Genomic DNA, 22,998 nt, shown 5'->3' with positions numbered 1-22,998 from the left:
CAAATGTCCAAGGAGAAGGAGAGTGCAAGGCATAAAATTGGGGGCCGTTCCTTAGGTGGTAACCAGAGAATATGACAGAGCAGCCGCTCCAGACATGCATAAGTCTCCCCTTGCATCCAGATAGAGTGGGGCTGGTTAGAATGAAATTTAACTAACTGCGCCAGCTGAGCCGCGTAAAAGTATTTCAATAAGTCCCCCCTTCCTCTTGGGAGCGAATAGTGTACGCTTATTCACCCTAGGCCTCTTATCTCCCCAAATTAAGGAAAGACGTCTCTTTTGGAATGTTAACAAGTCCGATCGTACAAGTGTCATCGGCAATGTGCAAAATAAATATAAAACCTTCGGGAGAACATTCATCTTTACTGAGTGTAGTCTGCCAAACCACGACAAAGGGTGGAGAAACCATCTTGCCATAAACAGATAAAAAATAAACTCAGCACTTGTTTGAGGAGAGACCCTGGAGGTGTACACAGATCAAATAAATGTGATTCAAAAAGTCTCTCAATAAGAGGGACAAGGTCCATAGCAACATTCTCTAAGATAAAGAGGGAGAGGAATCCATAATTCAGCACTAAGGGCAGCCATTGTAAAGAGCTAAAAGCTCTCTGCAATGCAATGGCCTGAGGAAGGAACAAGCATACTCCGAACACAAAGCCTCCTCCTCTCACCCTGTACCTGGACGGGACGTCATCTCCGATCTCCCTTGTGTTCCTCGCTGTTACAAGCACCGATCACTGCTGTATAGATTTAAAGTCTGACAGCCGTTTCTCAGCTTCTCTCTCTCTAACCTACCCCCCGCACGGCTTTCAGCTGCTTTAGTGAAATCAGCGGTGATCGGTGCTTGTAACTCCCCCACACACGATCACCGCCGATTGTCCCTGTATCCTCCTCCAGTCCCCCTCTGTTCTGCTGACCTCCATGCTGCTCTCTCCCTCCGTGTCCCCCTCCATGCTGCTCTCTCCCTCCATGTCCCCCCTTCATGCTGCTCTCTCCCCCGTGTCCCCCCTCCATGCTGCTCTTTCCCTCCGTGTCCCCCCCTCCATGCTGCTCTTTCCCTCCGTGTCCCCCCCTCCATGCTGCTCTCTCCCTCTGTGTCCCCCCTCCATGCTGCTATCTCCCTCCATGTCCCCCCCTCCATGCTGCTCTCTCCCTCCGTGTCCCCCCTCCATGCTGCTCTCTCCCTCCGTGTCCCCCCTCCATGCTGCTCTCTCCCTCCGTGTCCCCCCTCCTTGCGGCTCTCTCCCTCCGTGTCCCCCCTCCATGCTGCTCTCTCCCTCCGTGTCCCCCTCTATTCTGCCGTCCCCCTCTGTGCTCCTCCTCCACCCCCTTGATCTGTCAGGATGGAGAGCAGAGGTAGGAGCCGTTAAACCCGACTCCTTACTGTTTGGAATGTATAGAGTCAGTGATCACTGACTCTGTCCATTCACATAACTGAAACATCATAAACTGTTTACAATGTTTCAGTTTATGATCGAAGAGGAGCAGCTGTCTTCTCTCCATACATTTTCAGCGCAGCTGAGGCTGCTTAGAAAGGGACTGGGGAATCTGTGTCCCTAGTCCCTTTCCTGTCTCAAAGGGGAGATGTCAGAGGTCTGTTAAGACCCCTGATATCTCACCAAAGCCCCCGAACAGGGCCGATTAAAAAAAAAAGAATTGCAATAAATAATAAAAAAAATGTATTGTAAAAAATAAAACAAAAAACACACTGGCACTGTCCATCCCCCCCCCTTAAAAAAAGAAAGCATTGTAAAAAATAAATAAAAATAAAATAAATTGGAAAAAAAAAAAACGAATTGAAAAAAAAATAAAAATAAACTACTGACACATGTCCAACTGTCACATAAAAAGTATTGGTAATCGGTATCGGCGAGTACTTAAAAAAAAAAGTATCGGTACTTGTACTCTGTCTTAAAAAAGTGGTATCGGGACTACCCTACTCAGAAGTCTATGTGCTTCCGGCCACCACGCGGGTCCAGCATCTCCTCCAGCGCTTCCCTGAGTTGCAGATTGCACTGTACTTTGCTCTGCTTCTTCTCTTACCACGCAGGTAGCTGTGTATCACAGCAATGTTTGAAGAGCACTCTCCCTTCCCCCTTCTGCCACCATCGCCAGTCCTGGCTGTGAGTGTGGGGGAGGACAGATGGAGACCCGAGCTGCTTGAGCAGAGTATAATGGTGGGGGGTTCACCTCACCATGAAAGAACCACCTGTACCAATTATGGTGACCTGTAAGAGGGAGAATGCAGTATCCAGACTTGCAGGTTAGTTCAGTCCTCCCCAGCATCCCTGAAACTGCTTCACAGGGGTACCATCCGACCCTCTCCGGTCTTCTGGTCAGAGAAAACAACAAACATTTTGCTGTGTAGGGAGAAACACAATCAATATTGAGGGACAATGGGAAGGGGGTGCTGTAACAGCTGTCAATTGATTGTGTTTACTGTAGGGAGGAGCCTCCCATCCTAGTTGTGCCATCCTGGAAGGCGATAGGAGAAATAAGGATTATTCCACATAAATTCCTGAATAATTTATTACTATATTCTGTGCCGTCATCCCTACCCTACCCTAACCAATTAAAAGAAAGCATAATAAATAGAAGCAGAGCTCTCTATTTATATACTGGTCACAACGAGACTTAGCTGCACATCACAGAATGACAACCATGTTTGAACAAATTTAGACACTTTAAATGGAACACGACTTCCTACTGAGTGCACTGGAAATGTCATCTAATTCGCCCTTTAAAACACATTGCTTAACAACTTTTAAATCCATTGTGACATATTGTGAATAGAAATGGCCTTCTGGGTGGACGAGTGTAGTCTAAAAACTTTACATGAAAAGCGCACTAATCCTTGTGTGCAGCAAAGGAATGGCAAAACATCAGCAGAACCTTTCACCTTCAGTGCATACACAGCAACAGTGACAGATGAGGATACGATGCCCGTGTCCTCGTTTACAACTACTATTACAGCAATTAATTGTTCAGCAGGAGAAACAAGACTGATGCTACAAATTTTTAGGCAAACTACCATCTCTAATTGCAAACTATTTGCTGCACGTTTCATTCTTGTTTACCAACAGATGAAACACAGTTACCCTTAGAGACTATGAGAGCAGAAAATCCATCACTCCTTTGTTGGAAGATGCCGCGTCTTAATTGCATCAATCTTCAGATGTGCGCGATGAAAGATTAGACCACGGTAAGAAGGTCATCGATCCATGCAGCCGATATTGACTTTCTGGAAACTGGCAGTATTAACTATGAAATTACTGGGATTTGTGGATTCTCAGAAATAATCAGCACAAAGAGACTCACAAACCAAAAAATAATAAACTCAATCACAGCATTCCGTCCATTTACTGTGATCGGTGACAACATAGGAAATCTTTCGCCAAGAGCAGAACCGCAGGGTCATTATGTGCAGTTTCATGTTTTACTATCACCAGATAATTGAATCCAGAAATTCTCATTGCCGACTGCTTTACTGTCTATTAAATATCAAGTAAGGGCTTTATTTTTCAAAAAAAACATTGTATGCTGAAGAGAAACAACCTGAGAATGACTGGGAAGGGAAGAGAGAGAAAAGAAAAAAAGAGAAATTGATCTAGGAAGAGAATGAAAAGAAGAGGGCAGAGAAATAGAGGGGAAAAAGTTAGCAAGTCAGAGAGAAAGAGAAAAATAAAAATAAAATAGAAATGGGGTGGAAACTTGCTTCCCACTGCCAATAGAATTGGTGCTCTGGCCTCCCTCCACATTTCGAAAGGCCATTTTGTGCCCTAGACATTCCCACTTAATTGGCTTGTGGGAATCGACCTGTAAATTATGGCCTCTGCTCTTCCCATACTCCTGTAGCGCCCCTATTTAATAATCCTCAATTTCCGCCAAGAATGTCACCTGCTCTGTTTAGATGGTGGATGAACAGGGAACTTTATCACATAAGAAACTTCCTTGAAAATATAGGGGTACATCCCTCTTCAAATTTTGTGCAAGATTTGGAGATTTCCCCCTCTGAGTATTTCCATCTACAACAAATACACCATTTCCTGCATTCTCTGCAGACGAAGAGTACCGATCTCGCATTTCGAAACCCAGTTCGAAAACAAATGTATACAAAAAGAATCCCCAGCGAGGAAGCATCTCCATGTTGTACAACTCTTTTGTTTCTCCCTCGTCAAAACTTCCCTATCCAAAAGAGAGACTTTGGTATTGCTCCCGAGTTGGAGGGCTGGTAAACCCGGACTACTCGAGTACATAAGGGCATCACAAATGTAGCCATTTTTTTAAAAAATATCTCTTTATTAACCACTTAACCCCCGGACCATATTGCTGGTCAAAGACCAGAGCACTTTTTGCGATTCGACACTGCGTCACTTTAACTGACAATTGCGCGGTCGTACGACATGGCTCCCAAACAAAATTGGCGTCCTTTTTTCCTCACAAACAGAGCTTTCTTTTGGTGGTATTTGATCACCTCTGCGGTTTTTAGTTTTTGCGCTATAAACAAAAATAGAGAGACAATTTTGAAAATGTTTTACTTTTTGCTATAATAAATATCCCCCAAAAATATATAAAAAATATTTTTTTTCCCTCAGTTTAGGCCGATACGTATTCTTCTACATATTTTTCGTTAAAAAAAAATCACAATAAGCGTTTATTGATTGGTTTGCGCAAAAGTTATAGCGTTTACAAAATAGGGGGTATTTTTATGGCATTTTTTATTAGTAATGGCGCCGATCAGCGATTTTTTTCGGTACTGCGACATTATGGCGGACACTTTGGACACTTTTGACACATTTTTGGGACCATTGGCATTTTTATAGCGATCAGTGCTATAAAAATGCATTGGATTACTATAAAAATGCCACTGTCAGTAAAGGGGTTAACACTAGGGGGCGGGGAAGGGGTTACGTATGTTCCCTGGGTGTGTTCTAACTGTAGGGGGGGTGGCCTCACTAGGGGAAATGACCGATCTTCTGTTCATACATTGTATGAACAGAAGATCAGCATTTCTCTCCCTGACAGGACCGGGAGCTGTGTGTTTACACACACAGCTCCCGGTCCCCGCTCTGTAACGAGCGATCGCGTGTGCCCGGCGGTGATCGTGCCCGCACGCGCCCCTAGTGGCCTGCGCGAGAGCCGACGTATAGCTACGTGCTCTCGCGCAGGGGAGCCGACCTGCCGCCGTTAAAAAGGCGGCTGGTTGGCAAGTAGTTAAACTTTTTTTTCCTTACAAAAAACAGATCACAGTACATAAATACTAAAAACACTACACAAACAAACATATACAAATACGGTCTCAATATACCCCTTCATACAATCGGATTTCTATTTATAATCCTTTTTCCAGGAGATCCACCAACCTATCACCTAGAACAATACCCAGACCTACATTTTTGGTCCAACTAATTAAGAGGGGAGATAAAAATACCTCATTCAGGAGAGCTACAGTGGCAAAAAAGATAACCGAAGAATACAAGGGAGGAGGAGGGAAAGAAGGGGGAGAAACACTGGAGGGGAAAAAAAGGGGGGGGGGGGGGTAAAAGGAAGAAATGTATTTTGGTGTTAGTCATGTATAACAAATGTAGCCATAATTGAAGCAGGGTACAAGGTGCTCACAAGATGAATAGTGCCAGAACGTCTCTCTAAAATGTACCTGGATTAATCAAGTGGGCTCTGCTCTCCAAATATGGTGTACCTGCCCCAAGACATACCCTTACTCTCTCTTTTTCTCCCTTTGCCCCCTTTTTTCTTTTTCTTTATTTTCTTGGATTACCTTTCTACTTCAATACATTAGGAGTCCTTTAACTGGACATTTATCCTCAATTTGAGGCTTTTGGTTAAGTTCTATGTGACAAACGACTTTATAGGAGATGTAGCTGATATAATTGATACTCTGTTGATTCTTGGTGTTCACCTGATAGCTCAATAAGTCAATGGCTTGGTACCATAGTGTTCATTATATTAGATAAATCTTAAATTATTATGGTTTTCACTTGCCCAGTCGGATGTGTGGGCGGGGACAGTCCTGCTTGACCCATTTTCTGGGCCTACAATATTACCTGAAATAAGAGAATGAGAATGAGAAAGAGAGAATGAGAGTGAGAGAATGAGATTGAGAGGGATTGTTTGAGAGAGAGAGAGAGAGAGAGAGAGAGAGAGAGAGAGAGAGAGAGAGAGAGAGAGAGAGTGTGTGAGTGTGTGTGTGAGTGTGTGTGAGTGTGTGTGTGTGTGTGTGAGAGAGTGAGTGAGTGAGTGAGTGAGTGAGAGAGAGAGAGAGAGAGAGAGAGAGAGAGAGAGAGAGAGAGAGAGAGAGAGAGAGAGAGAGAGAGAAATAAAGAGAATGAGAGTGAAAGAATGGGAGTGAGAGAGATAGATAGAGAGAGAGACAGACAGAGAGAGAGAGAGAGAAAGAAAGACTTTGAATGTTTAAAAAAAAAAAGAAAGAAAGAAAGAAAGAAAGAAAGAAAGAAAGAAAGAAAGAAAGAAAGAAAGAAAGAAAGAAAGAGAGAGAGAGAAAAAGACATATGACGAGAAAGTGGAGGAAGTGGGGGGTAAATGAAAGAAACACATCAAGGTTTTGAACAATGAAAAATTACACACCCTGAAGTTGCAGGCGTAAAAATTACTTTTAGGTGACAAATATATTTCCCACTACATAAAAATGTGTAATTACAGGAAATTAGGCCTTTGCATTTTTTTTCCAGAATAAAAGTGATAATATATTATCTGTAGAACTGTGTTGGGAAATGCATGAAGCACAAACAGAATGCAATGGGTTCCAATAGCAAGTTTTAAAGCGTTAACTTTTTAATTTTTGGAAAATAAAGAACAGCATTTTTGCTTGCACATGATTGGATGATAAAATCAGCGAAGCTTCCCCTCATTTCAGATCTTGCCCTCAGATTTACAGCGACTGCACTTCCAAGGGCAATTGCTGTACACTTGTAGTGCAAAGTGGATTTGCCTTTAGTAAACCAACCCCATTATATTGTTTCCTTCATAATGAATCTCACAGGAATTATCTGGATACAAAGGTGATTTATGTACAGAAGGAGCTCACACATAAAAGCTGAATGCCAATCAACTGCCTCCCTTAGCTGCGTTGCCACTTCTAGGTAGAAATGAATTGGCAGATGATGATAATTTCTGTAATATTTCATCACTATAGGTCATCCTAGAAGTTAAAGAGTAAGTGTCCCAAAAACTTAAAGGTGGATTTATAAAAAAAAAAACATGCAAGTGAGGATGTGGCAGCAATCTGCAGTGCTATCACAGTATGCTCTGCCCCTGCTGTCTAACAGGACAGCAGCATGACCTCAGAAACCCATTGAACAGACTAAGCTGCACTGGGTTGGAGACAGCAGAGAACTTATGATCAATATAAATTATGGAGCTTTCCATGTCAATAAAAAACATTTAAACATTGCTATTTTTATATATATATATATATATATATATATATATATATATATATATATATATATACACACACACACACACACACACACAGTACAGACCAATGACCTTCTCATTCAAAGAGTTTTCTTTATTTTCATGACTATGAAAATTGTAGATTCACACTGAAGGCATCAAAACTATGAATTAACACATGTGGAACTATACATAACAAAAAAGTGGGAAACAACTGAAAATATATTTCATATTCTAGGTTCTTCAAAGTAGCCACCTTTTGCTTTGATTACTGCTTGGCACACTCTTGGCATTCTCTTGATGAGCTTCATGAGGTAGTCACCTGGCGCAGCACCCCATCACTCTCCTTCTTGGTCAAATAGCCCTTACACAGCCTGGAGGTGTGTTTGGGGTCATTGTCCTGTTGAAAAATAAATGATGGTCCAACTAAACGCAAACCGGATGGAATAGCATGCCGCTGCAAAATGCTGTGGTAGCCATGCTGGTTCAGTATGCCTTCAATTTTGATTAAATCCCCAACAGTGTCACCAGCAAAGCACCCCCACACCATAACCCCTCCTCCTCCATGCTTCACGGTGGGAACCAGGCATGTAGAGTCCATCCGTTCACCTTTTCTGCGTTGCACAAAGACACAGGGGTTGGAACCAAAGAGCTCAAGTTTGGACTCATCAGACCAAAGCACAGATTTCCACTGGTATTAATGTCCATTCCTTGTGTTCTTTAGCCCAAACAAGTCTCTTCTGCTTGTTGCCTTTCTTTAGCAGTGGTTTCCTAGCAGATATTCTACCATGAAGGCCTGATTCACACAGTCTCCTCTTAACAGTTCTAGAGATGTGTCTGCTGCAAAAGGTGGCTACTTTGAAGAACCTAGAATATGAAATATATTTTCAGTTGTTTCACACTTTTTTGTTATGTATAATTTAGGGTTGTCCCGATACCAATACTAGTATCGGTATCGGGACCGATTCCGAGTATTTGCGGGAGTACTCGTACTCCCGCAAATACCCCCGATACCAAAATAGAATACTTCCCCCCCTTCCCCCCCCCCGCCGCACGAATCTCGCCGCTTCGCCGCATCCCCGCTTGGTTAATACGGGCGGGGAACATTACAGCATTCATTTAAATAGCTGTAGTCTTTCTCGCCGCGCCGCGTATAGATTGCTCGGGTGAACTGTCCAATCCCGAGCAAGGGGGAGTGTCTATACGCAGCGCGAAAGACTACAGCTATTCAAAGCTGTAATGTTCCTCGCGCGTATTAACCAAGCCCCCAAGTCCCGCAAATACCCCCGATACCAAAATAGAATACTTCCCCCCCTTCCCCCCCCCGCCGCACGAATCTCGCCGCTTCGCCGCATCCCCGCTTGGTTAATACGGGCGGGGAACATTACAGCATTCATTTAAATAGCTGTAGTCTTTCTCGCCGCGCCGCGTATAGATTGCTCGGGTGAACTGTCCAATCCCGAGCAAGGGGGAGTGTCTATACGCAGCGCGAAAGACTACAGCTATTCAAAGCTGTAATGTTCCTCGCGCGTATTAACCAAGCGGGGATGCGGCAGCATGTACGGTAAGGGGGACATGGCTGCTTTTTTGGGGGGCTTTTTGGGGAGAGACATGGCTGCATATATGGGGAGAGACATGGCTGGATATGGGGAGAGACATGGCTGGATATGGGGAGGGACATGGCTGGATATGGGGAGGGACATGGCTGCATATGGGGAGGGACATGGCTGGATATGGGGAGGGACATGGCTGGATATGGGGAGGGACATGGCTGGATATGGGGGGGGACATGACTGGATATGGGGGGGGACATGGCTGGATATGGGGGGGACATGGCTGGATATGGGGGGGGACATGGCTGCATATATGGGGGGGACATGGCTGCATATATGGGGGGGACATGGCTGCATATATGGGGGGGACATGGCTGCATATATGGGGGGGACATGGCTGCATATATGGGGGGGACATGGCTGCATTTGGGGACACATTTAAAAAAAAGTATCGGTATTCGGTATCGGCTCGTACTTGAAAAAAAGCATCGATACTCGTACTCAGTCCTAAAAAAGTGGTATCGGGACAACCCTAGTATAATTCCACATGTGTTAATTCATAGTTTTGATGCCTTCAGTGTGAATCTACAATTTTCATAGTCATGAAAATAAAGAAAACTCTTTGAATGAGAAGGCACCAGAAATCAGGCTAACGGAAGTGGCATCACTACAAAGCAATTAGGGTCTGCAACATCATGCGGTCAATCTAACATGCTTGACACCAGGGCTCGACAAACCCCAGGCAAAAAAAAATGTATCCTGGTGCCTGGGCTGTCGCCCAAATGCTGCACACACCCTCCCTGCTATGTATCTCTGGCTCCGCTTGCCCATCTGCGGGCCCGGGACTGTAATAGCGGGTGCCGCCGGGTAGAGGGAAGGGAGGAGAGCGGACACACTCCTCCCCTTCTTGTTATTGACCCGGGAAGTGGCGTGTGATGTCAAAGCTGGGATAAAAATGTAATGCAGTGCGACATGCATTGCGTCATATTCAGTGGAGCACATGCAAGGTCTTTTAGACCCTGCATGTCTCATTAAAGAGAACCTGTCACCAAAAAAAAATCATCACATAGAGGATTTTTCATCCCCTATGTGATGGAAAAAAAGAAGTTGAGTACAAAACTAAAGTTACACCCAAGCACATAAAACTCCCCCCCAAAAAATGTAGGCCATCCCCACACATACGTACGTACAAACAAACGTAAACGCGCAAGGCGGGGCACCTACGCCTGAAAACGTTGATTGTGATACACGTTACATATCGTCGCTCACACCAGAATGAGAGCAATAATTTTGGCACCAGACATCCTTCGGAACGCTAAACTATTGACCTATAGGGGGCTTTTAAAGCATCACCTATGGAAAATATGGGGTACTGAAGTTTGTCGCTATTTCAGGGGTGCATGCAAATTTAAGGGTTTACATGTTGGGAATCTATTTACTCGGTGCAACCTTGGCTTTTATATTCCACACAAAAAATTGGGTAATTTATTGCATTTTTGTGCCCCCTAAAATTAACTTTTAGGCCGGGTACTAACGAGCAAACATGTACGATGAAACCGGTCCGTCGGACCGTTTTCACCGTACATGTCTGCCAGAGGGCTTCTGTACGATGGCTGTACTAACCATTGTACAGAAGTCCGCGTGTAAACAATACGCGGGGCGTGTCCGCGTCGTCGCCGCGATGATGACACGGCGATGACGCGGCGACGTGGGCGGGCCTGCCATTTAAAGGCTTCCACGCATGCGTCGAAGTCATTCGACGCATGCAAGGGACGGCGGGCGCTCGGACATGTACGGTAGGTCTGTACTGACGACCGTACATGTCCGAGCGGGCAGGATTCCAGCGGACGGTTTTAAAACACGTCCAGGAATATTTGTCTGCTGGGAAAAGGCCCGGCGGGCAAATGTTTGCTGGAATTCGGCCCGCTCGCGCCTACACACGACCGAACATGTATGCTGAAACTGGTCCGCGGACCAGTTTCAGCATACATGTTTGGTCGTGTGTACGGGGCCTTAATGTGCTTTTTACAGAAATTTTGGAAATTGCGGTAATATTGTGTGACATAAAAAATTGGAATAACCACTATTTTATTACCCTCCTGGCTTTACAGTGTGGTTGTCACAAGACTTGTAGAACAAAAATAAATCTTTTGGCAAGTAAATATCTTACATAAACATATAAATATTAAATACAGCTCTGTGCTTATTAATCTGGCTGGAGTTCTTCTTTAAAATCTGTAACATTATTATGGGTAAGGCCAGGGGTTCTTATTGGGGAGTAATCAGGTGTTTTTATTGTATCATGGATCATAAAGAGGAATAAAATCTGAAAATGCAGCTTATTTAACTGTTAATCACTAATGTGTTTAAATCAATGACCGCCTTTCTTTCTAGCGTTCCTGCCACTTGAGTTCAGATTATGTTTGAAGTGGCCATTCTACAAACCGATAATGAGTATTGAAAACAGATGAAAAATGTTGCCAGCTACCTACTGACTACAAAAGGAAACAGCAGGATCAGAACATCAGCAGGCAAAAGGGAGAAACGAGAGAGAATTCATGTATAATAGCCATCGTCATCGTCACCAAACAGGACAATGAAATTCTGCATGATTACCTGTGCAAAATAATGGAAAGCCTAAAAACATGACCTGTTGGGGCACCTTGAGGACTGGAGTTGAGAAACACTGGCCTAGTCTATTTGGCACCCCTACTGGACTGTTTGTGGAAAAAACCTGCATAGCAGACACATCAAATTTGTTACTATGTAAATTGTTATTTCCACTCCAGTGATGTGTAAGGTCCCTTTCACATGTACGGATCACGTGAGGATCTGTACATGTGTATCCGCTTGCTCAGCGGGAATCACTCCATTGATCCCCGCTGAGCCGACAGATGACAGGGCGGTCCCTGGACATTGTGCAGGGACCACCCTGTCAGAACTCCGCTCTCCCCTATGGGGGGGATCAGATGAACACGGACCATCTGTCCTTGTTCACCCGATCCGCAGACGGATGGAAAAATCGGATTTTCCTCCGTCTGCAGAATCGGAGGATAGCGGACACTGATGAGATTGGGCGTCAGCGGATGTCCATCTCATAGGGATCAATTCATGTCCATTTTTCATCCGTAAACGGATGGATGAAAAGCGGGCATACGGTCCGCAGGTGTGAAAGGGGCCTAGGGAGATCCAGTGGAAAGTCCATGCAATCCATATCTGACCCAACTGCCAGCTAATTCTGTCTTTGCAGATAATCTGCCCATCTAAGAAATCTTGTATAAAGGTGAATCTTAACACCTGAAAGAGCTATGTCTGACTGAGTACAGCCTTTACGTTACCCACCTAATGAATGTCCGGAAACCAGTAGGCCCCATTTTCATAGTACCACGGATTCCCTGGAATCGGAGAAAGAGTGTCGCAATTCGTTCCACCACTCGCAGGTAACTGAATTGTTTGGCATACTTTGGAAAGATTTGTTTCAGGCAGAGAGGAGGTAGATTGTTCTCTAAAATCTTCGCAGAGTCCTGGGCCAGATCCCCGGATCCCATATTTAGATCTGACATTGTTGTCACAGCGTTGTCTGATGGATGAGAGGATCTTGGGAGTAAGAGAGGATGATGGTTAGGAACATACCAAGTGACACATATGCAAAAGATAACTATCACGTCATTAGGCCTTATTTTTATCAATGTCTCCCAACATCAATTTACACATTGAGTTCAAACACCAAAAGGGATTGTCTAAAATGAATGTACACATTCATGCTCAAAAGTTTTCATACCCTGGCCGAAATTGTGACATTTTGGCATTTATATTGAAAATTTGACTGCCATCCTTAAATAAAAGTTTTTTGGCATGATCAATCACATGAAGCCATTTATTATCACATAGTTTTTTGGATCCTTTTTAAATCATAATGAAAACTGAAATCACTCAAATGGCCCGATAAAATGTCTACACACCCTGGAATGTTTGGCCTTGGCACACACAGATAAAAATGTAATTCAAAAGGTTAATTTCCCACATTTGTGGCTTTTTAAATCACAATTGGTGTCTGTGTATAAATAGTAAATTAGTTTGTTAGCTCTCACATTAATGCACTGAGCAGGCTAGACACGGTAATGAAACTTTACAAAGATGGAAAAGGATACAAAAAGATAGCCAAAGCCTTGTAATATGCCTTGTAATATGCCAGTCAGTACTGTATAATCACTTATTAAGAAGTGGAAAATTAGGGGCTCTTTTGATACCAAGCCATGATCAGGTAGACCAAGAAAGATTGCAGCCACAACTGGCGGAAGAATTAGTCAGGATACAAAGAAAAACCTACAGGTAACCTCAGGAGAAATACAGGCTGCTCTGGAAAAAGATGGCGTGGTTGTTTTTAAGGAGCACAATACGATAATACTTGAAAAAAAAAAGAGCTGCATGGTCAAGTTGCCAGAAAGAAGTCTTTACAGTACAAGTTCCACAAAAAAGCCTGGTTACAATATGCCCATCACCACCTTGACATGCCTCATTGGCTTTTTTGTGGCATTGGTGCAGTAAAGGCCTCCTTCTGGCAGCTAAACCATGCAGCTATTTTTTGTTAACCACTTAAGGATAGAGCCTGTTTTTCAGATTCAGTGTTTACAAGTTAAAATTACTTAGAACCCCCAAACATTATAATTTTTTTTTTAAACACCCTAGAGAATAAAATGGTGGTCATTGCAATACTTTTTGTCACACCGTATTTGCGCAGCTGTCTTACAAGCGCACTTCTTTGGAAAAAAATTCACTTTTTTGAATAAAAAAAAAAAAGACAACAGTAAAGTTAGCCCATTTTATTTTATATTATGAAAGATAATGTTACGCCGAGTAAAATGATACCCAAAATGACATGCTTCAAATTTGCGCCTGCTCGTGGAATGGCGTCAAACTTTTATCCTTAAAAATCTCCATAGGCGACGTTTAAAGAAATCTACAGGTTGCATGTTTTGAGTTATGGAAGAGGTCTAGGGCTAGAATTATTGCTCCCACTCTAACGATCACGGCGATACCTCACATATGTGGTTTGAACACCATTTTCATATGCGGGCGCTGCTGCGCGTGAGCTCGTCGGGACGGGGGCGCTTTAAAAAAAAAAATCGTATTTTACTTTTACTTTATTGATTTTAAAACTGTTTTTTTATTTTTTTTTTAATTGGGTCACTTTTATTCCTATTACAAGGAATGTAAACATCCCTTGTAATAGAAAAAAGCATGACAGTTCCTCTTAAATATGAGATCTGGGGTCAAAAAGACCTCAGATCTTATATTTGGACTGTCAGGTCACCCGTGGCCAGGTCACAGATGCACCCCATTGGAGTCAGGAGTGCACCACAAGGTAGTGAACCCTAAGGCACACTGCTCCGGATGGAACACAGAGTGGATATGGAAGGCAGGTCCACAGGAGCACAAACGGGGATCCCACAGGAAGCTTGAGACCAAGATTCCCCAGGGCATGGAGTCTTCAGATTCAGCAGGTATTCACCAGAGCGCCTCTAGTGGTGAGGATGGCCTTAGCTGCAACTGAATACAGGTTGCGGCCCCCAGAGTCCTCCAGCTCACCCTCTGTAGGGCATAGAGGAGAGAGGGGAAGCAGCCACTCAGGATACAAGAGATAGCGAAGGGTAAGCCAAGGTCAGGGCGACAAGCAGACAAGGATAAACAAAGGACAGGCCAAAGGTCAGGGTCACAAGCAAACAGGAATAGTCGGGGACAAGCCAAGATCGGTACACAGAGATAAACGTAGCACACAGCAAGCAGGAACACAATGCTTAACAAACAAAGTTGTTCTGGCTTGTTAGGCCCCGTACACAAGAACGGACAATCCGCTGAAAACGGTCCGCCGGACCGTTTTCAGCGGACATGTCCGCCCGGAGATTTCTGTCTGATGGTTGTACACACCATTAGACAGAAATCCGCGTCTGATGGACAGGTTTCCAGCGGACAGATTTCTTAGCATGCTAGGAAATTTTGGTTCGCTGGAAAAAGTCCGCTCGGCCGGGAATCCGGTCCGGTCGGCAGTACACACGACCGGATCTGTCCGCTGAAACTGTCCGTCGGACAAATATCAGCGGACAGATCCGGTCGTGTGTACGGGGCCTTAGGCTGGGTTCACACTACTACACTACTTTCATCCTACTTTGCTCTGTGTTCAATGTTTCCCTATGAGAGCGTCTTGTAGCGTCCTACACAAGTCGGTCCGACTTTGAAAATGCTCCCTGTACTACTTTTGGTCCTACATTGATCCTACTTCAGGCCCATTGAATATCATTGAAGTAGGACCAAAGTAGTATCCTGTTCATGAAAGTAGGATGGATGTAGGACCGATGTAGGACCAATGTAGCAGAGCAAAGTAGGATGAAAGTAGTGTAGTAGTGTGAACCCAGCCTTAGGGTCTCAAGAAATTAGATTGGCCCATTAGTACTTCAGGTGTGATACATTTTTAGAGATTGGCACCATAGCTTGTGGACTCACAAAGACCAAATAATATACACTGATTTGGGTTATTTTTACCAAACATATGTAGCAGTATAAATTTTAGGCAAAATTTATGAAGAAAAATTACTAATTTGCTAAATTTTATAACAGAAACAAAGAAAATGCATTTTTTTTTACAGAATTTTCAGTATTTTTTATTTTATAGCGCAAAAAAAAAAAAAAAAAAAACTCAGCGGTGATTAATTAACACCAAAATAAAGCTCTATTTGTGGGGGAAAAAAAGGACAACAAATTCATATGGGTACAGTGTTGTATGACTGAGTAATTGTCAGAGAGCACCGAAAGCTGAAAATTGGTCTGGTTAGGAAAGGGGTTTAAGTGCCCAGTGGCTAAAATGGGCCATGAAACAACAGGGACCATGTGGTGAAACAGCCACTAAACATGATAAAAATAGTATTATGAGGCATACGAACACATGTTTAGGCAGATTTATAACCAACATGTACATGACAAGTTAAATTGATACACCATCAATGGAAAACGCGTTTCAGCTGATTAGTCTTTCTTAGAGGGTAAACATTGGTCGGTGGTTAGCACAAATCTCTGCAACAGATACATGGATCAATATATAGCAAAAGTTACAAAAATATTTAAATTGTTGTCACAATTTATACTAAGTATAAAACTATAGCCCTGCTGGGGGCTTTGGCGAAATATCAGGGGTTTAACCAGACCAATGATGTCTCACTTTTGAGATGGAGGAAAGAGACCGAGGATGCATTCCTCAATCTCTATCTTTGCAGCCTCAACAGAATGAATGAGCAGGGTTTGCTGTTCATTCACGAACTGAAGCAGTGTAAACAATTTTTTCTCTGCTTCAGTTATGAATGAACGCGGTAAGTGATCAGCACGATCACTTACTGTGTTAAATCAGAAAAGGAAGGGGACGGCAAAATGCATATTTACCAGCCCCTTCCCCCGCTCTCCATCCTAAAACCACCGCAGTAGCTGGCGGGGAAGCCAGCAGCACTGAAGGGGAAACAGGGGAGCACACAGGGGGGACTGGGCAGCAGAAGGACTAGTAACCTGGAGAGGAAGGGGGGTGAAGGCGGCACTTACTGGCACTGATACCTTTCCTCCTGCAGCAGCTGAAAGATGGCAGGGGGGAGAGAAGAAGTTGCTCTCAGCGACTGCAGGAGGGAAGGGATTGGTTTCCGCAATTGCCACTGCTGCTCTTGTCCAGGGTCAAAAAGGAAAGGATGCAATTTAGCCGTTGCCTGCCCACGGTCAATGGGTAGATTGCGATTGATGGGTTTGCTGACCCCTGGTCTACAAAGTCTGTCAAACAGTAATGGCCCGTACACACGATCCGAATATCGGACGAAAACGATCGTCCGATGAAGAATCGTACGATTTTCGGATCGTGTGTACACTACTTTCGAGAGCCGATCACGACCGTTCATCCGATATTATTCGATCGGACATGCACGAAAATTTTCCTCGTACGATGTCAGATCGAACGATTTTCGTTTAGTCAGTACAGTTGTCGTCCGACAATACAATACAAATACATTACAACACATGACATCACTTCCGATTATTTTTTTCGGTCGTACGAGAATTTTCGTGACTTTAATAACCTATTTCATTTTACTTGCGACTATTAAGCGAAAAAAGTCGTACGATCTGTCGTACGATATTCGGATCGTGTGTACGGGCCATTAGGCTTCTTTCTTATACTTCATCTAAATCAGCTGCTTAATTACCATCATTCTCAGACAGCAAAATTACATAGAACCTGTATGAAACTGTCATTGCCGGAGTGGTCTTCACTTTTTCCCTTTATTGTTTTGTATATAAAAAAAAAAAATATAAGGCCTTCTTAAAATCTGATTAAAATGTGCAAAGTAAAAAATGTTATTAAACAAACACCAACGTCTATATTTTCCTTTTGTTGTTCAATCTGTGCCTTTCTCTGGGATGTTTGTACAAGAGAGCGATAATAATTCTGCAATTTTCTTCCATATGTAAAGCTGACTTTACCAAGGAAAAGGCAGTTAAAGGTAAACAGAAACAATAAAAGACAATTAGGCTAGGTGTACATTTGTGCAATGCCGAAGACACACAAAATTGTGCACGTTGCAGCAATGCACAAAATAAACACTCACGTCTCTTGCAGACACATGGCAGTGATATTAATTCCTAATGGTAACCCAAGGTACCTTGCTAACACACACACACACACACAAGCCAAAACACATAGTAAAAAGTACCATTCATTTTGGTTTTTAAAACGTTTGTGTGATTTCCATGTATAGGGTAGATCATTGACATCAATAGGATGCCTTAAATGCGAAAAGCAAAAATGCAAGCACTGTCACACCCGCGTAAGTGTGAACAGGGCCTAAATGTAATACACCTATAGAAAACCCCTAACACAAATTGAAAGTTCTTGCAGCTCTCTTTGATTTAAGGTGTTACTAAACCCACAACAGTAAAATCAGGCTGTATATGCAGCAAAGCATGCTTGTTATACTCACTGTGGAACCTAAGGGGTTAATCCTCTGCATTGTGTAAAAAGGCTGTTTGATCCCATCTGCTCTGATCCTCTCCCCTCTTCCACTGTCCCCAAATATATATTTCCTAATAATACAGAGCCAGGGGACAGGCTGCACATGCTCAGTTTGGTGTGTATTGCTAGTTATCTTTTTGTTGGGAGGGTGGATGTGATCAGCACAGGGCCAATCAGCACTGTCCAGATATAGGGTCAGAGGTCCTGCATCCTGATAGGGCAGTCAGTGTAGAATGAAAACTCCTCCTATCAGCTTTAAGCAGACAATGATAGAAGTCACAAGACGGCTATATACTGCTAATGAGAAAAGGTATTTAGCAGTTTATATTTACTAAAATAATTGCATTTCCATGTTCTGTGAACTGTGACTGAGACCAGATATAGTGAATGCAGGGTCCTGGGTTTAGCAACACTTTAATGTATTCCCTCTTTTCTATTCTACATGCACAAGCTCTTGAGCATTTGTGGAAATTGTTCAGTTGCTTATTGCCAGAATAGAACATTGAAGATACAGGGAGGGAATTTTATTAACATTAGCAACAAGAGGGAAAGTGGAATAGCCATTTTATTTATCCAACATTTATTTCTGGTTAAGCAGATATATTGGGTGTATATTTTATTAGAAGTTTTATTGTGTAACAGTTGTATTTCTTGTGTTAGAATGCCATTTACACCTCCAGCTGGGAAGATTGTCTTTTCAAGCATTGTTCCCTAGAACTACTGGAAGTGACAAGCCTATGTGAACAACTATTCACATCCAGAGACACAGATGGAACTTCAAAAGAACATCAGATAGCTAGGTCCCACCTATCTTATGAAATATAAATTGCATTAGATCCCTCATCCAGTTAAAACAATACTGAATCCAATACCATGTATTGTGCTGCTTTCTCTGCATGTAGCTCTAACTACATGCGTGTATAATAAATTCCTATACTATTCAATCTGGCTTCAGCATTCAAAATGTTACTGAAGCACACAGGTTTTGGGGTTTCCCTGACAGCAATATGCAAATAAGGTTGCCTCTCATTTCCAAGATTATACGCCACGGTTTTTCACTGTGTTTGGGACCCCCACGTCTAGAATCCTGAACAGCAATCTGAAAGTGAATTGCAAAGGTGAGAGAATTTCACACAATTAAGAAGGTCAGGTGCTGATTTTGTACTGTGCTAGTTAAGAGCCGGTTCACACTGGGGCGACCTGGGATCCGAATTCAAGTCGCCCGGTCGAGAAAATGAATGTAAGTGAATGGGAGCCGTCTTAATGTACACTACTGAAGTCGCTCCGACTTAAGAAAAGGCTCCTGTACTACTTCAATCCGACTTCTAGGCAACTTGTACCCATTGATTTCAATGGAAGTCGCCTCAGAAGTCGGATCACTGTCTTAACTGAGGCAACAATACAGGAAGATAGAAAAGAAACAATATCTAGCAAGTGGACATTGATGGTCAGACTTTCAGGCCAAGGAAGTATGTTAAAAAATTATATTTAATGACATATAAATACATAAACAATAATACAAATACATTTTTAGTCGCCGGCGACTTCTGAGGAATATACAGTGGTCAATCTCTCTGTAAAAATGTATTTGTATTATTGTTTATGTATTTATATGTCATTAAATATAATTTTTTAACATACTTCCTTGGCCTGAAAGTCTGACCATCAATGTCCACTTGCTAGATATTGTTTCTTTTCTAACTATTACTACAGATGTGGCCCATGTGAGTGCTATCCATATGTTTTTTTCTCCCCCCTTTTCTCTCATCTATCCTTCTCCTCCCTGCTTCCTTTTCCTTCCCTCCCCTTCTTTCCTCTTTTCCCCTCCTTCTCCTTTTTTGAATCAATACAGGAAGATAACATACATTTCTCAGGCAAACCTCTCCCTTCCCCCTCCCTCCCACAGAGCTGATTGTTGTTTGATTGGCCACTGGAACGCCTCCTGTCCTGGAGGCGACTTGAAGTTGCCTTGTAAATTGCCTGATGATACATACTCAAGTCGTGTCCAAGTTGCCTCCCAAAGTCGTGCTAGAAGTCGTGTTGCCCCTGTGTGAATGGGCTCTGAGGGCTAAGGGAGGCATTAATGTACACTTGGTGCTAGTTCACACCAGACACAGTTCAGCTCAGTGTGCTTTTTTCTGTACTAAAAATGCATGCACAGTGTTTTCCATGTATTCCAATGGCTCTAGTTCACACCATGCAGTCAAGTTCTGTTCAGTTTCTGGTGCAGAAACTGACCGGAAACTGACTGCATGGTGTGAACTAGAGCCATTGGAATACATGGAAAACACTGTGCATGCATTTTTAGTACAGAAAAAAAAGCACAGAACTGAACGGAACTGTGTCTGGTGTGAACTAGAACTTAAAAGTAAATCTGTCTCATAATCTGTAGAACTCCTCGTTAGCATCACCTTGCTATACAACAAAATTGATAAAAGTCACTCATGGAATTCTGTGTCGACAGCTCTTCTACAGCAATGAACAAAACCTGAACCTTTCTCATTGAAAAACAGAAGACAATGGGTTGCACAAATACAGACCTGGATAATGGCTGCCTTTGAATCAGCTCAGGTGGACAGGTTCATAGATACATTATGTGGTAGCTATCCTGCTCAAAAGCTACCAGCTGACTCACTGAAATTCAGGTCATGAGAAGACATAATGCCTGGCACTGCCTCCAAAGCCAAACACAAGGCAGTCCAACCTACTACTATGGATGCACTGGCTAACAGCCTTAGACAACATGGCCCTCTCTAGTCCATCACCAAGTGAAAAATCCAGGAAATATGAAAGGAGAGTCAGAAAACTCCCTAGACAGTTCTTTATCCCATTATTCTCAAGTTGCAAGCCCCTCCCAAGAACTCCGGGCTGCTACATCAGCAGTTCCAAGCAAAACTAAACAAGGCTTTGGATGCGACTCTTAAACGCGTGACATACCAGCTAACCCAGGAGATAAGAGGGTAGGGACACCGCTCCCAACAGTTGGGGGACATATGAATGACGTGACAACTGTACTGGAGAGTCACCAGGAGGACAAACTAAAAGTGGAAATTCAGACCTTACATTATAAGCCCTAGCGCAGGAGTCTCCAAAATTTCTAAACAAAGGACCATATTACTGTCCTTCAGACTTTAGGGGGGCCGGACTGTGACCATCGGGAGTAGAAAAAGTCCTGACATCAGTGGAGAGAAAAAAAAATGCCTTATTGTTTGATTCAGTGGAAGTAATTGTGCCTCATCATTGGTGTCAGTGGGGGAAATTGTGCCCCATTCTTGGTGTCACTGGGAAGAATTGTGCCCCATCCTTGGTGGCAATGGGACCAATTGTTTGTGTCATTGGGAGAAATTGTGCCCCATCATTGGGCACCATTGTTGTTTTAATTGTAAGGAGTAGTGCCCTATTATTGTGCCCCATTGTTGGTCTCATTGGGAGGAACTGTGCGCCCCATTATCGGTTGTCATTGGGCCCCATTGGTTGTCATTGGGCCCCATTGGGAGGAATTGGGCCCCATTATTGGGTGTCTTTGGGCCCCATTATCGGTCTCATTGGGAGGAATTGTGCCCCATTGAGTGTCATTGGGCCCCATTGGGAGGAATTGTGTCCCATTATTGGGTATCATTGGGCCCCATTGTTGGTCTCATTGGGAGGAATTGTGCCCTTTCTGGGGGTTTCCAGAAACAGTAAAATGTGGAGAGACCCCCTAAATGGGGCTTTAAAGGCAACAAAAGTATATAGTAGTCATAGTAGTCAAAAAGTAGGGTATTTTAATATACAAAAAATGAAAATTATACATATATCACACAAAATTGTTTAAAAACAGTACATAAATGGGTGTCATTGAAAAGCAACGTCCATGAAGACATACACGGCCCTACGCGTTTCGGATTACCCTTCATCAGGGGCCGAAATGTGTGTAGTCAACAGATATAGGAACCACTTTTCTAAAAAACTGAAAAAAATACATATATATTACAAGTGTTACAAAATAGAAAATGGCAATAAATACATCAAAAGGTGCAGATAAAAACACATACCACTCACAGCGCTTAATCAACCCTGCACACCCCAGAAAAAGGACACCACTGTCAGGACGCAGAAGATTCCTCTAGATGGAAAATAGGAGGAAGGAAGCCGGCGGTGCAGAATCGCATATAGCAAGATCTCAGGCCCTTATAGTCCCAAAGTAACGTATAATAATATAAAAAACCTGTCCATAAATAAAGGGACAGGATAAGTATGAATATAGTTAGATACTAAACCATTTACAAAAAGATGTATCAAAAATATATATAAATAACTGCATACCTGAGGTTTGCAGAAGTGTGTCAGTATTTTATTTGGCCAGAGGTGTCAGTAGAGAGCTAAGCAAGGCTCCAGCCTGTGAATACAATGGATGGCAAATAGAAGCAGGCATTAAGTAGAGAAAGAACACAAATGAAAAATGAAAGCAAAAATGAATGGAGGGGTCCAGAGTAAAAGGTTGCTTACATGGAATAGACACTCGGTATGGCCCAAGGACGTGCCGCTGGTACCACTGCCGTCCAGCAGTGTCTGACATTGCTGGGCGGCTGGACGTTTTTATAAGGAAGCAGTAAGGCGGGCATTGATATAGTGGGCGTGGTCCGAAGGATCAGGCAGGACATGATAGGCCAGCTGTGATGAATTGATGGTGATAGACAGACGCGATTGCGTCATGACAAAGGGGCGTGACCAGGCGGGACGGAAAGACGCCGATAACACAGCGCCGCCCAGAAGGGCGGAGTCACGGCGCATGATACTTAGCAGCATCGAAGGAAAGAAGGGAGCGTGGCCGGGCGGGGCGGAGGGACGCCGATCATACAATCGGATCATACTTTGGACAAAACCATTTCAATATACAAATGCCGTTTGTATATTCAAATGGTTTTGTCCAAAGTTTTATATTTCTATCATATACTCTGTGCTTGGTGTTTTTCCCAGCAGTTCTTTCTTTTCAGT

General features: G+C 43.2%; 1 protein-coding gene across 1 annotated transcript in view; it reads right to left on the bottom strand.

Annotated features, from left to right (window-relative positions):
- The window catches only part of TTLL11 (tubulin tyrosine ligase like 11), a 146,772-nt gene that overhangs the window by 24,881 nt on the left and 98,893 nt on the right, over positions 1–22,998 (bottom strand). The window contains exon 7 of the mRNA XM_040325252.1: positions 12,327–12,581. Coding sequence (XP_040181186.1) covers positions 12,327–12,581 — 255 coding nt within the window. The remainder of the gene's footprint in view (positions 1–12,326; positions 12,582–22,998) is intronic.

Source organism: Rana temporaria, chromosome 9, assembly GCF_905171775.1.
Source record: "Rana temporaria chromosome 9, aRanTem1.1, whole genome shotgun sequence".
Taxonomy (NCBI): Eukaryota; Metazoa; Chordata; class Amphibia; order Anura; family Ranidae; genus Rana; species Rana temporaria.
The sequence above is the reverse complement of the archived record's forward strand: the minus strand, read 5'-3'. Positions and strand labels throughout refer to the sequence as shown.